At 37.1% G+C, this 15,990-nt stretch overlaps 1 protein-coding gene across 1 annotated transcript in view; it reads right to left on the bottom strand.

Annotated features, from left to right (window-relative positions):
* Nucleotides 1-424: 424 nt before the first annotated feature.
* The window catches only part of LOC128663759 (complement C3), a 285,067-nt gene continuing 269,501 nt past the window's right edge, over nucleotides 425-15,990 (bottom strand). Inside the window, exons 37-41 of the mRNA XM_053718244.1 lie at nucleotides 15,006-15,095; nucleotides 13,772-13,858; nucleotides 13,000-13,083; nucleotides 6,596-6,731; nucleotides 425-978 (exon numbers count right to left, since the gene is read on the bottom strand). Of these exons, the coding sequence (XP_053574219.1) occupies nucleotides 840-978; nucleotides 6,596-6,731; nucleotides 13,000-13,083; nucleotides 13,772-13,858; nucleotides 15,006-15,095 (536 nt within the window). The 3' untranslated portion in view covers nucleotides 425-839. The remainder of the gene's footprint in view (nucleotides 979-6,595; nucleotides 6,732-12,999; nucleotides 13,084-13,771; nucleotides 13,859-15,005; nucleotides 15,096-15,990) is intronic.

Genomic DNA, 15,990 nt, shown 5'->3' with positions numbered 1-15,990 from the left:
ATAATTCACTAGCGACTCCAGAAATTTGTATTTACGCTCATTTCTGGACATTGCTAGTTTATCCGACTTACAGTACTTTAGGAACTGCCGGCGGGGTATATGTCATACCCCGATGTGCAAGGTGAAATTACGGGCGGCGCAGGTTTCCACACTTGCGCCGAAACCTGCGCCGTATATTTGATCGCGCCCTGAAAGTGGAGAACTGTAGTATGTTTAATATTTGTACAAAGCCCAGTAACTCTGATTTTATTTAGGCACCCCTGTGGTTTATATTTGGAACATCCTTCACATCTTTACATTAAACATTACATCATTTCTGCTTATACACCACATTTTCTGCAAATAAATATTTCATTCCATTTTTATTTAATCTCACAGCGCCACACCAAAAGAAAGAACAAGTACTCAAAAAAGACACAGGACCTGTTATAAAACATATATTTATTGGTTATAATCTCCTTAGATACATAATCATAGACCATTCTGACATCTTGTACTCATAGAAAATAGATCAATTAACACTTGTGGATAGTAAAAATTATGTAAATTAAAATTTGCATCTTTATTCTGACTGTATTCATTTTGTGCTTAATGCGGAAAAAAGTCTACAAATACCTACCCTATTGTTTAATAAGTAAAACTATTTACCAATTTTAGCTGAAAGTGATGTGTTGCATCTTCAATTATGTTATGTATGTTAGAAGAAACCTTTAAACTGTAACTTTAACCATATTACGTAGATAGCTTTATAATTCTTCTTCCTTATGCACCTCTGTGAGTCCTGGTCAGATCTATGAGTAGATCTTTAGAAGAATTGTAACTTTAGTTAGGGGAGTTTGTTAGTTGTTGCATCCAAATGACGACAAATTGTCAACAAAGTTATCGATTTCATCACACAAGGTTGAGCTTTCCCTCTGACATTTTTCATTTGAAGGGATTTCTTCTATCCAGGTTCCACCACTGATCACATAAGATATTCTGAGTAAAACACAAATGTTAAAAAAGGTATGAAAACTTATTTACTGTACATACAAGGACATATTACATGCATGTGTGTGAATTTTGTGGATTAGATGACAACCGCAAGATGACTTGAAATGCGTTGCTGTTATGCAGCTCTGCTTTTAAAATGGTTGTCTCCAAATGCTCACTTTAACATCCAAAAACAGGTCACAAGAAGATGCGTAACACAGTTAAAATGACCGTTATGTTGTAGAACATGAAGAAACAATTTTCTTGTCAACAATATTTCAGGGACAGAAATGCGAATGCGAACAAAAACGTTGCTTCAGATATGTTAAAGGCAACATTTAACTCAAATGCTTACAAAGTTGTAATAGTATTATTGTACACAATATTGTTGTACCAAGTTTTGCAGATGTATTTATCTGTGGAGTTCTGAAAATGGATTCAATTTGGTTTCTTTATATGACATAAGAACATAAAAAGAAATACTGACCAGTCATTAATATTTTGGGGAATGTAATGGACACTTACTAGTTGATTTTTATGGAAATATTTGTTTCTAGCAGAGGCCGTGAACAAAAAGAATGGCAATGCCCAGAGCAAATGTATTTACTGTGGCATTTACAGTATTTATATGAAGAAGTCAAATTGAATGGCACTCACTAACATAAAAACCCATTAAAGTGCGTACACTAGCAGCAATACAACTGTATATTGAAATATGTATAATACATAGTCATTCCCTCTACCAAAGAACAATATAATTACTATTGACCTAACATTTTTGAACAAATAAAAGCAGATAGGAATGTGCTCTTTGTATATTAAGATAAAGTGAAAAGTATGTGTTACACTTTTACAGCACACTTGTTGCTGTAACCACCGTCTTGGGCTTCACAAAGTGTATTCACCTCAGTCCTCTTACTGAGAGAAAAGAAGCTCACTGTACACACCTGCTCTAGATTCCTCCAAAACATTCAAGTTTGCTGCTCTAGTTACCCAACAGCGGCCTTGATAGACGCGTTTCATCCTGCACAAAATGGGTTGGTCCTAGGGCTTCATCAGGGTTACAGCAACAAGTGTTGAGTTAATACAGTGTATACACCGACCTAAAAAAGCAGCCAAATTGATTTATTTCACTTCCCATTATGAAAAATTGGGATGCGTGAGTACTGTTTGACCTGCGTGGCTTCGGCCACTTGAGTGTGGGGCTGGTTTGTCCCTAGTTTATTTTTTTGAGGAAGTGATGAACTCTGCTGCTGGTCACATAAAATTCTTGATACAATTAGTTATATGTTGTGTTAGTATTGAAAAATAGATTCTTTTAATTGTTCAAATTCTATAAATGTCAGATTTTGTTAAAATGTGTTTTATATTTTGCTTCCCATTGGAAATAATAGGAATTAAAGGGACATTAAACCGCTTGGTACAACTACTGTAGCACATTTCACTTCAGTTTAGCTCACATAATAGACAGCGGAAGTGTTATATATTTTTGCAGTTTTTTTGCACGGTTTAAAAGTTACATAACAATTATAAGCTCCAAGATGGCAGCTCCCAGTGTGAAGATGCAGAGCTTCACTAACTAATACTTGTAAGGGGTTAAAATAAGTGAATGACAATGACAGCTGTAGGCACAAGAGGAAAAACGATAGCGAGGTGAGTAGTAACCATTATATTGTAGTTGTACTCAGCAGTTAAATGTCCCTTTAATTTTGTTAATGAACAATTTATGTTAAAGGGTCATGAAATCCATAAAAATACTTTCATGATTTACACAGAGCATACCATTTTAAACAACTTTCAAGGTTTACTTCTGTTATTTTATTTGCTTCCTTTTCTTAATATCCTTCGCTGAAATGCTTATATAGGAAAGCTCAAGATCAGCAAAGAACCTAGGTTCTAGCTGCTGATTGGTGGCTGAATATATATGCCTATTGTCATTGGCTCACCCCATGTGTTCAGTTAGAAACCAGCAGTGCATTGCTGCTCCTTCAACAAATGATACCAAGAGAATGAAGCAAATTTGATAATAGAAGTAAACTGGAATGTTGTTTAAATTTGTCTGTTCTACCTAAATCATGAAAGAAAAATTTTGGGTTTCATGTCAAATTTGGACAAAATGAACTAAACAAATTCTTGCCCGTGCCCATATCTAGTTATTATATAACCACATACGAAGGGAGCGTGTACCCCGCGACAACAAAATATTTCTATTCATTAGATAATATTAAATATCATTCTGTTTAAATACATATCCACATCACATAATTCAATATTTAAAGGGACATGAAACCCCAAATTATTCTTTCATGATTCAGAGGGGCCGATTTATCATAGCCCGAATGGGGCCATATACACCTCCTTCCGCGCAAGCCTTCAGGCTCGCCGGAAACAGGAGTTAAGAAGCAGTGGTCTTAAAACTGCTGCTCCTTAGCTTGTCCGCCTGCTCTGAGGTGGCGAACAGTAATCCACCCGATTGCATACGATCGGGTTGATTGACACCACCTGCTAGCGGGCGATTGTTTGCAAATATGCAGGGGCGGCATTGCACAAGCATTTCTAGTGAAATGCTTGTGCAATGATAAATGCAGACAGCGTATGCTGTCGGCATTTATCGATGTGGGGCGGACATGATCGCTACAGTGCATTATGTCCGTTCGCACTTTCATAAATCGGCCCCAGAGAATATAATTTTAAACAACATTCCAATTTATTTCTATTATCTAATTTGCTTCATTCTTTAGATATTCTTTGTTGAAGAAATAGCAATGCACATGGGTGAGCCAATCACGAGGCAAATATATGCAGCGCCCAATTAGCAGCTACTGAGCCTATTTAGATATGCTTTTCAACAAAGGATATCAGGAGAATGAAGCAAATTAGATAATAGAAGTACATTGGAGTTGTTTACAATTGCATGTTCTTTCTAAATCATGAAAGAAAACATTTGGGTTTCATGTCCCTTTGAAATACAACAACTGTTGTAGCACAACAAGAGTCTGCTGTAAAATTAATTATTTAACTTGGCCACTGCTGTCCTTAAATCAGTTCCAAAAGACAAGAAGAAATTCATAAAATGCCGGATATCTCAACAAACCCAGGTGTTTGGCAACAATAGAGTTTGTTTGCTTTAACTCCCATATGTGTGCACAACTGGATGTGTGAGTCCAGGTGATAGTACTGCCAAGTGTGTATGTTCTAGCTGTATTTAAAGGGACAGTGTACTCAAATATTTTGTTTTGCCTTTGATGTGTTCCCAGTGATCCATTTTACCAACTGGAGTGTATTAAATTGCTTACAAATAGCTCCTTCAGCTTTATTTTCTCATTAGAAATAGCTAATTGCGCCTGTTGTATCCCTTCCTATACTGAAAACTTCTGTACTTAAAGGGACAGTCTATTCAAAATTAAACTTTCATGATTCAGATAGGGCATGCAATTTTAAACAACTATCCAATTTACTTTTATTATCAAATTTGCTTTGTTCTCTTGGTATTCTTTGTTTAAAGCTAAACCCAGGTAGGCTCATATGCTAATTTATACGCCCTTGAAGGACATATCTTATCTCAGAGCATTTTGACAGTTTTTCACAGACAGTGCTAGTTTCTGTGTGCCCTATAGACAACGTGCTCACTTACATGGAGTTATTTATGAGTCAGCACTGATTGGCTAAAATGCGAGTCTGTCAAAACAACTGAAGTAAGGAGGCAGTCTGCAGAAGCTTAGATACAAGTTAATTAGAGAGGTAAAATAAAAGTATATTTTTATAACAGTGTTGGTTATGCAAACTGTGGAATAGGTAATAAAGGGATTATCTATCTTTTTAAAAAAAATAACAATTCTGGAGAAGACTGTCCCTTTAAGTACTGATTACAAAAAAACAAGACGGTTTAGATGAAATAACCTCCTAGTAGGGGCTTTGAGTACGTATTGGCCTTTGAACAAACAGTTATAAATTAGATAAGGAAGACTTTGTGCAAATAATTTGACAGATACGATTGAAGTCTGTTTTCCATACAAGCTCAACCAATTAGGTTGTGGTTTCAATTAGCAGAAACAGGTATTTTATAAACATAAATAAACCTAAAGAAACAATTTTCTATACATTTAAACTCTGCAGCTGGTATGACAAGTAATATGAAACACATTAAGGGGAACCGTTTTACTGTACACTGTCCCTTTAAGTTGAGCCCATCACATATATGACTTATTTACAGTTCTATGAATTGCTCCCGAATAGAAGGGCTCCACTTATACAGCAGGAACATACACACTAGGCAGTACTATCACTAGGAAATCTCATACGTCCAATTGCGCACACAGATGAGAGTTGAAGTCATTCAATTCTAGTGTTGTTGAGCAGCACCTGGGTTTATTGAGATATCAGGCGTTTCATAAGAATTTTTTCCTTGTCTTTTGGAAATAATTTACAAAGAAACAAAACAGAAACTTATAACTTTTCCAATTCAGGCACAGACAGGGATTGACACTTCTGATACATATAATTCAATGAATAAATACAGCCAGAAAAGAAATTCATAAAATTCATAAAAAGGGACTTGAGTTGATTTTTAATATTTTCCTTTTAAAAGAAAATAAATTAAAAATGTTAGCTCTATTCACAACTAATTAGCTCTGGGCTATCACTCCTTATTCTGAGCATTAAAGGGACATTGTAAACTAGATTTTTGCATAAATGTTTTGTAGATGATCCATTTATATAGCCCCTCTGGGAGTGTTTTTTTTTTTTTTAAATGTATAGTTTTGCTTATATTTAAATAAAATTGTGCTGATCTTCAGACTCATAACAAAGCTCCAAAGTTTTAGATTATACTGATGTCTACAGATTCCTGCTTGCTCCTGTTTATGTAAAAATTCCTTTTATATGAGGGGGGGGGGGGTCTGCTCTTCCTGCTTTCTCAGCCCACTTCACTGGGTGTCCCAGCCTAACCACAGTGCTAAACTGGAAGCTTCTAAGTATGTTTTATATTGGATTTTGAAATCAGTATCTGTGCATATTTTTCTTTATAGTAGTGTCTATTACATGCAGTTATATGAAAATTGATGTACACTGTCCCTTTAAACTCTTTATGGTAAGCAGGAAGAGCGCTTCTAAAGTATGGCTTTTGTTATGAAAATAAAAAACAGGATCAGGAGGGAGGTGACCTGGAGCTAGAAGGTCACAGATGGAGCTAATTTGATTTATTAAAAAAAAAATGCAAATTCAGAATTTACTTTTTTTTATTGCACTGTATTAAAGTAGGTACTGGAAATGATGCATTCATCATTTAAATTCATGTTAGTTTCTCAGTTTGTCAAATTGAACATTAGTACAGACTGCATTTGAATTTGAATTTAATTCTTTTGAATGATTTTTTTCTCAAATAAAAAGTAACACATAAATAAACATGTGTTCAGTAGAATCATTCAAATGCTAGAAATGATTAACCATGGAGAGCAATTTTTCCACCATTTAAATCTCATTTTAAAGACATTAACACATCCCTTGCCATGATGCCCAAGTGTTAGTAGGAGGTGAGAGGTTAATTCTGTTCACTACAGGAGAAGAGAACAACTGAGGTCTAAGAATATTTTGTGGGATTGATTAGTTTATCTTTCATACTCACTCTTTTTTCATTTCCCATACGTCTTTGGTTTGGCCCCAGATGAGGTAATTATTCCCAAGGACCAGTTTGAGGGATTCTCTGCAGCTCCGGTGAATAAAGAATATACGTTGGGTTTTAGGCAACACTTCATCAGTGCCTGTGGAAGGTTATAAAGGAGAGTCAAGAAAGTTTAATAGAAGGTATTGGAAATGCATTGAAACAGATAGGAGATTTGAAGAGACAATAGGTATGTGTTTGTAAGGTATAAGGAGTTCAGGGGGCCAATTCTCCAGAAGGATATAAACAAACTGAAATCTGTGCAAAGGAGGGCTACTAAAATGGTACATGGTCTAAAAAATAAATCTTACCAGAGGAGACTTGATGACCTTAAAGGGACATAGAACAAGTTGGGATAGAGACAAAATAATATAATATGTACTTTAATTACTTTACCTGCAAATTTATACTGCAGTGCCTCGCCATTAACCCTTTCTGTTTAGTTACTGAATTGTAAAGCTCTAATTCCCCCCACACAATTCCTTTTATGACTATATCTATGTTTATTGTTCTTTTGGTAAAATGCAAAAGTGAATAGGGATTATCTGCTGGAGCATGGGAATTCAGTTGAAATACAATGCCTGTGTCAAAACACTGATAAGAGGGGTGGATTTAGCTGCTCCAGGCAATTTAGCTATGTAATTCATTTTGCTTGTTTTTGAAAATTATTTTAAAATACTTGCCAGCAATTTTTAAACAATTTTTTATGGAAACTATTTTAAATTAATTAGCCCTTTTAGGATATGCACAGATCTCAACCTGTTTTATGGCACTTTAAAGGGACATTAAACACTTTGAGGTGGTAATATAAAATGATAAATCGTATATATATAAAAAAAAGTCTGCAATTTGCTTTCATTATTTATTTTGTCCCCTTTTCCTGTCATTCCTTTCTGAAATTGTGAGCGTTTCAGCTCCTGTTAGAAATAGAAGTGCAGAAAACTGTTATATTCCACACAGCCATTGGCTGCACACTCTAGTGACTTATTTATAACTCTCCCTAATTGGCCACAACAGAGAAGGTAACCTAAGTTACAATATGGCAGCTCCCATAGTTTTATCGACACTAAAACTTTACACTTATTTTGGCACTATTTAAACAGCTAATTAAACTTTAAAAAATGCATGTTATGCTCAGACTAATGTTCTCTTTGCATCATTCTATCTAGCATTTATTTAGTGTTTAATGTCCCTTTAATATGTACAGCTTAAAGGAGAGAAGGGAAAGAAGGGATATGATAGCAACTTTCAAGTATATTAAGGAGCACAATAAAGCTGAGGCTGTTGAGCATTGTTCATAAAAAGAAAAATTAAAAAACAAGGGTTCATGATCTTAAGCTGAAGGAAATTATATTCAGGAGTAATTTGCAGAAGCTCTTCTTTACAGAAAGGGAGCTTGATTCATGGAATAAAGTTTCACAAGAGATGGTAATGACAAACACTGTGGGGGACATTAAGAATGCCTAGGATAAGCATAGGGCTATCCTACGAACTAGATATATTTATACTTTTTGGAAATATCGGGCAGTTTTGTTGGGCCTATGGTTCTTATCTGCTATCAAAATCTATGGCCTAGATTTGGAGTTTTGCGGCCAAAGGGGTGCGTTAGCTACGCGTGCTTTTTTCTGGCCGCACCTTTTAAATACCGCTGGTATTTAGAGTTCACAGAATGGCTGTGTTAGGCTCCAAAAAAGGAGTGCATAGCATATTTACCGCAACTGCAACTCTCGATACCAGCGGTGCTTACGGACGCGGTGAGCTTCAAAAACGTGCTTGTGCACAATTCCCCCATAGGAAACAATGGGGCAGTTTGAGCTGAAAAAAAACCTAACACCTGCAAAAAAGCAGCGTTCAGCTCCTAACGTGGCGCCATTGTTTCCTATGGGGAAACACTTCCTATGTCTGAACCTAACACCCTAACATGTACCCCGAGTCTAAACACCCCTAACCTTACACTTATTAACCCCTAATCTGCCGACCCCCGCTATCGCTGACACCTGCATTATACAATTAACCCCTAATCTGCCGCTCCGTACACCGCCGCAACCTACATTATCCCTATGTACCCCTAATCTTCTGCCCCTAACACCGCCGACCCCTATATTATATTTATTAACCCCTAATCTGCCCCCCACAACGTCGCCGCCAGCTACCTACAATAATTAACCCCTAATCTGCCGACCGCACCTCACCGCTACTATAATAAAGTTATTAACCCCTAATCCGCCTCACTCCCGCCTCAATAACCCTATAATAAATAGTATTAACCCCTAATCTGCCCTCCCTAACATCGCCGACACCTAACTTCAAGTATTAACCCCTAATCTGCCGACCGGATCTCGCCGCTACTCTAATAAATGGATTAACCCCTAAAGCTAAGTCTAACCCTAACACAAACACCCCCCTAAGTTAAATATAATTTAAATCTAACAAAATAAATTAACTCTTATTAAATAAATTATTCCTATTTAAAGATAAATACTTACCTGTAAAATAAGCCCTAATATAGCTACAATATAACGAATAATTATATTATAGCTATTTTAGGATTAATATTTATTTTACAGGCAACTTTGTATTTATTTTAACCAGGTACAATAGCTTTTAAATAGTTAAGAACTATTTAATAGCTAAAATAGTTAAAATAATTACAAAATTACCTGTAAAATAAATCCTAACCTAAGTTACAATTAAACACTACACTATCAATAAATTAATTAAATACAATACCTACAATTATCTACAATTAAACCTAACACTACACTATCAATAAATTAATTAAATACAATACCTACAAATAACTTCAATGAAATAAACTAACTAAAGTACAAAAAATAAAAAAGAACTAAGTTACAAAAAATAAAAAAATATTTACAAACATTAGAAAAATATTACAACAATTTTAAACTAATTACACCTACTCTAAGCCCCCTAATAAAATAACAAAGACCCCCAAAATAAAAAAATGCCCTACCCTAAAAAGTTCAAAGCTCTTTTACCTTACCAGCCCTGAAAAGGGCCATTTGCGGGGCATGCCCCAAATAATTCAGCTCTTTTGCCTGTAAAATAAAACATCCAACATTACAACCCACCACCCACATACCCCTAATCTAACCCAAACTCCCCTTAAATAAACCTAACACTAAGCCCCTGACGATCTTCCTACCTTATCTTCACCATGCCAGGTTCACCGATCCGTCCTCCGAAGTCTTCATCCAAGCCTCTGAAGTCTTCATCCAAGCCCAAGCGGGGGCTGGCGATCCATAATCCGGCTGAAGTCTTCTATCAAGCGGCAGCTGAAGAGGTCCAGAAGAGGCTCTAAAGTCTTCCTCCTATCCGGGCAGAAGAGTAGATCCAGACCGTTAAACATCTTCTTCAAAGCGGTGACAAGCGGCTCCATGTTGAAGACCTCCGGCGCGGATCCATCCTCTTCTTGCGACGTCCTAAGTCCGAATAGAATGCAAGCTCAATCTGATTGGCTGATCCAATCAGCCAATCGGATTGAACTTGAATCTGATTGGCTGATTCCATCAGCCAATCAGAATTTTCCTACCTTAATTCCGATTGGCTGATAGAATCCTATCAGCCAATCGGAATTCGAGGGACGCCATCTTGGATGACGTCCCTTAAAGGAACCTTCATTCGGACTTAGGATGTCGCAAGAAGAGGATGGATCCGCGCCGGATCAACATGGAGCCACTTGTCAACGCTTTGAAGAAGATGGTTGCGGTCCGGATCTACTCTTCTGCCCGGATAGGAGGAAGACTTTGGAGCCTCTTCTGGACCTCTTCAGCCGCCGCTTGATAGAAGACTTCAGCCGGATTATGGATCGCCAGCCCCCGCTTGGGCTTGGATGAAGACTTCGGAGGACGGATCGGTGAACCTGGCATGGTGAAGATAAGGTAGGAAGATCTTCAGGGGCTTAGTGTTAGGTTTATTTAAGGGGAGTTTGGGTTAGATTAGGGGTATGTGGGTGGTGGGTTGTAATGTTGGATGTTTTATTTTACAGGCAAAAGAGCTGAATTATTTGGGGCATGCCCGCAAATGGCCCTTTTCAGGGCTGGTAAGGTAAAAGAGCTTTGAACTTTTTTAATTTAGAATAGGGTAGGGCATTTTTTTATTTTGGGGGTCTTTGTTATTTTATTAGGGGGCTTAGAGTAGGTGTAATTAGTTTAAAATTGTTGTAATATTTTTCTAATGTTTGTAAATATTTTTTTATTTTTTGTAACTTAATTCTTTTTTATTTTTTGTACTTTAGTTAGTTTATTTAATTGAAGTTATTTGTAGGTATTGTTTTTAATTAATTTATTGATAGTGTAGTGTTAGGTTTAATTGTAGATAATTGTAGGTATTGTATTTAATTAATTTATTGATAGTGTAGTGTTAGGTTTAATGTAACTTAGGTTAGGATTTATTTTACAGGTAATTTTGTAATTATTTTAACTATTTTAGCTATTAAATAGTTCTTAACTATTTAATAGCTATTGTACCTGGTTAAAATAAATTCAAAGTTGCCTGTAAAATAAATATTAATCCTAAAATAGCTACAATATAATTATTTGTTATATTGTAGCTATATTAGGGTTTATTTTACAGGTAAGTATTTAGCTTTAAATAGGAATAATTTATTTAATAAGAGTTAATTTATTTTGTTAGATTTAAATTATATTTAACTTAGGGGGGTGTTAGTGTTAGGGTTAGACTTAGATTTAGGGGTTAATACATTTATTATAGTAGCGGTGTGGTCCGGTCGGCAGATTAGGGGTTAATAATTGTAGGTAGGTGGAGGCGACGTTGGGTGCGGCAGATTAGGGGTTAATAAATATAATATAGGGGTCGGCTGTGTTAGGGGCAGCAGATTAGGGGTACATAGGTATAATGTAGGTTGCGGCAGTGTACGGAGCGGCAGATTAGGGGTTAAAAAAAATATGCAGGTGTCAGCGATAGCGGGGGCGGCAGATTAGGGGTTGATAAATATTATGTAGGTGTCGGCGGTGTTAGGGGCAGCAGATTAGGGGTACATAGGGATAATGTAGGTGGCGGCGGTTTGCGGTCGGCAGATTAGGGGTTAAAATTTTTTAATTGAGTGGCGGCGATGTGGGGGGGCCTCGGTTTAGGGGTACATAGGTAGTTTATGGGTGTTAGTGTACTGTAGAGCACAGTAGTTAAGAGCTTTATGAACCGGCGTTAGCCCAAAAAGCTCTTAACTCCTGTTTTTTTTCTGCGGCTGGAGTTTTGTCGTTAGATTTCTAACGCTCACTTCAGCCAAGACTCTAAATACCGGCGTTAGAAAGATCCCATTGAAAAGATAGGATACGCAAATGGCGTAGGGGGATCTGCGGTATGGAAAAGTCGCGGCTGGAAAGTGAGCGTTAGACCCTTTCCTGACTGACTCTAAATACCGGCGGTAGCCCAAAACCAGCGTTAGGAGCCTCTAACGCTGGTTTTGACGGCTAACGCAAAACTCCAAATGTAGGCGTATGTTTCTATAAGCTTGTTTAGCGGTGAAAGGCCAAACTGGTAATGAGTGATTGAGTGACATGAGCTGATAATGGTATGTGGGGTCAAGACGATGGACTGTGAGAAGCTAAAAAGATGGCTGGAGATAGAAGTGAAGTGCAGAAATGTTCTGAGGTTTTTAGAAAGTTCTGTTTTTTAAGGAAGCATGGAAAGTGAGCACCTTGATTCATTATGGATGTGATGAGATACAGATGGAGAAAAGTCAACAAGGGGCTGATTTATCATTGGTCTGTCCGACATGATCCGCTCAGCGGATCATGTACGACAGACATCAGTGAATACCGACAGCATACACTGTCAGCATTTATCATTGCACAAGCAGTTCTTGTGAATTGCTTGTGCGATGCCGTCCCCTGCAGATTGGCCGCTAACAGGGGGTGTCAATCAGCCCGATCGTATAGGATTGGGCGGATTGATGTCCGCAGCCTCAGAGTAGGCGGACAAGTCATGGAGCAGCGGTCTTTAGAAACAGGGGCATCAAGCTCCATTCGGAGTTTAATAATTCAACACCAAAATCTAAAGCTAAATCTTAACCTTTTTTGGGTTAAGGGAGATTTAGGCAAGGCTGGTTAGAGGTGAGAAGATGTAAAACAGTTATGGAGGTTGGATGTGCTGAGTTAGATTTGGGGAGGTGTAAAGATTAAGAAGTATGAGATCTTTGCTTGTACTTGTTTATTAGATGACAAGATGAGATAAACTTTGTTTCTTGGAAAAAAGGAGAATTAGCTATTATATGTTAAATATCAGTTATGGTGCAAAAAAATACATACTTCCATTGCTCTTTTTTGTTACTTTGTTACTCTAAATTACTCTAATAGAAATACAATTATTTTAAGAGAAATACTCACCTTGTTTAACAACCTTGGTGACTGTCACCGTAAATGAATCATAAGATCCAGTTTCTTCAATCTTCTCTAGTCTGGTTAAAAACACTGAGGTGAAAAGAATAAATTAACATGAGTAAGTCGAACACTCCTCTATACTGACACTAAGTGGCCGATGTAGCGGATCATGTCCATCGCACATCGATAAATGCTGACAACATACGCTGTCAGCATTTATTATTGCACAAGCAGTTCTAGTGAAATGCTTGTGCAATGCCGCCCCCTGCACATTCGCGGGCAATCGCCTGCTAGCAGGGGGTGTCAATCAACTCGATCGTATCCAATCGGGCGGATTGCTGTCCGCCGCCTCAGAGGTGGCGGATGAGTTAAGACCGCTGCGCTTCTTAACTTCTGTTTCCGGCGAGCCTAAAGGCTTGGGTGGAAACAGGTGCATACGGGACATGATGAATCGGCCCCTAATAGTTAGTCTTCTCTCTTTAGAGTGATTCTGTTCATTCTGCTAAGCAATATTCTAATGCTGTATATTTAGCTCTACTACTGTCATATAAACCAATGAGTACAATGCATTTTTGTAAGTAGCGCGAATATTACATGTTCTAATGAATTACAGCATGTAAATGTTGAACTACAATTTTGCTTTCATACAAACCAGTAATACTTATGAGACTGATAGTTATTTTAAGTTGTTTATTAGTGAGGTATCCTAGCAGCAGCCAACAAGTCTAACTTCCAGTAGTTACAAGGAATATAGGCAGAAATCAGAGCTTCCACTTACCATAGTCCACACCAGGTTCACATGCAGCATTCAAACGTTCTTGTACTCCCAGAGTGCCTTCAAATGCATTTCTTAGATTACAGTGTTCTGTAATTAGAAATAATGCACTATGTTGAGTGCTATTTCTTGCAAACATTAGGCTTTACTTAATCTTTATAGGATTTTGAAGGATACATGTTCTAGACAGTCTGACCTTTTCTACCTTGTAAAAGCAACCTATCTGAGAAATTGTCATTGACCACATGGCCTGGATTACTTATCTAAAACAGGATACTATAGGATATTATACTAGCATTCATACACTTGCTTATCCACCCCTTTGTATAGAACTGCGTAAAATGTCAGTGCTTTATAAATAAACGATAATAATAATAATCCATGTTAAATTTAAGAAATTTATAGATTTTCACCACTGTCTTATGTTAACTGATTAATGCCCAAAAAATTTTCTGAGCACAAAAAATAAAAGGTAGATTAGACAATAAAAAAAAACAACTACTTTTTTATGTGTCTAAAGTTAGAGGAAGAAACGGTGGCATAGCCAGAAAAATGCCCACAACCGTGATTGTCATTTGTTTCTCCCATTACCTCTCTGTAAAGGATTCCTCCAGTTCTACCAAGCCCTACCCAAGGAGTAGCCGGCACACCCACAGAACAACAAACCTGCCCACTGAACTTTTAACCCCACCCCTCATATAATGACCAGACCCTCAAAACACTGGTGCCCCTCAATAATTTAGTCTTGGAGACACCATTGTTAAAAATGAGACTAGTGTTGTGTAGGTACCCTGAGAACACTTCTACACAGATTGATTACATAATAAATTAATACAACATCTATAAATTATAAAAACTCAGTCCATAGTAAACCATTGACTTCCTTTTCTACTACTAGACTACTTCATATACTAAGGCCCCTATTTAAGGAGCAGCTAACCGAACAAGAACAGGACTGTCAATCACCCCCGTCAGATCAGTGAAGGTTGATTTTAAGCCACCACCTCTTAATTGCCGTAGAGGTTCAATTAGGAAGCAGAAATCTTACAAAGAGAACCTGCACTGCAAGAGCTTCAATCTGTCAACTAAGTATTTATTTGTAAACGTAATAATACAGTAAAACGTCTGCGACTTTATACTTTAACTTCTGGTGGTTTTCATTCTTGGATAAAAGCTCCACTTATACATTACATTCAACCCCAAGTATTCAAAAGATTCCCGTCATGACAAGCGATACCTGCCACACAGTGACACTCTGATCCTTTGCAGACCCTGAGAAGTTCCCCTTGGTCTTTGGTTGGGTGGTAAAACTTTGTGCAACGGTTTTCTGTGGGAAGAAAAAAATATTTATTAGCTCAAAACATTGTCTTACTGAATGGTCATTTTCAATATAATAACAAGAAAGGTGACATACTGAATTTGACTATTGATTACTCCTATGTTACTTTTCTCAGTTTAAAGGACCAGTAAATACAGTAGATAGTACCGCACAATGGTAAATCGGCCCCCTAGTCTGAACTTCAAATGAGTAGTAGATTTGTTTCTGACAAATTTCAGAATTATGTCTATATCCACTCCTCCTGTATCATGTGACAGCTATCAGCCAATCACAAATGCATATAAATATATATTGTGCGAATTCTTATACATGCTCAGTAGGAGCTGGTGACTGAAAAAGTGTAAATATAAAAAGACTGTGCACATTTTGTTAATGGAAGTAAATTTGGAAAGTTGTTTAAAATTGCATGTTCTATCTGAATAATGAAAGCTTAATTTTGACTTGAACGTCCCTTTAAGATCTATGTATGAGAAGCTAAAGATAATGGGTTAGGGAAGTTCTGCACTTTGCCTTCATGGAATTTAAGTTTTCTTGTATCCTGTGACAGAAGCGGTGCACATACACAGATTAGCGATATTGTTGTGACAAAGTACCTTTTGGCATGAAACGCGTATGATTTTTTTAACTTGTGCTGTGTTTGCTGTCATGCCTTGTAAACAACATGTTATTTTTAACTAATCTTAATAAAAGCTAAGTTTTAAAGCTATTGCACTTTCCCATGCTGGAGCCGCATATTTTATTTGTTATGTTGCTGCTCTGTTTTCTTGTATCCTGTGACAGAAGCGGTGCACATACACAGATTAGCGATATTGTTGCTATCTTGACAAGCTGTATTGTGCACTTCCGTTTAGCTGCACTATACAAACCAGGAGCTATGCATTTT

Source organism: Bombina bombina, chromosome 6 (assembly GCF_027579735.1).
Source record: "Bombina bombina isolate aBomBom1 chromosome 6, aBomBom1.pri, whole genome shotgun sequence".
Classification (NCBI taxonomy): domain Eukaryota; kingdom Metazoa; phylum Chordata; class Amphibia; order Anura; family Bombinatoridae; genus Bombina; species Bombina bombina.
Note: the sequence above shows the minus strand (reverse complement) of the source record. Positions and strands in the feature narration are given on the sequence as shown.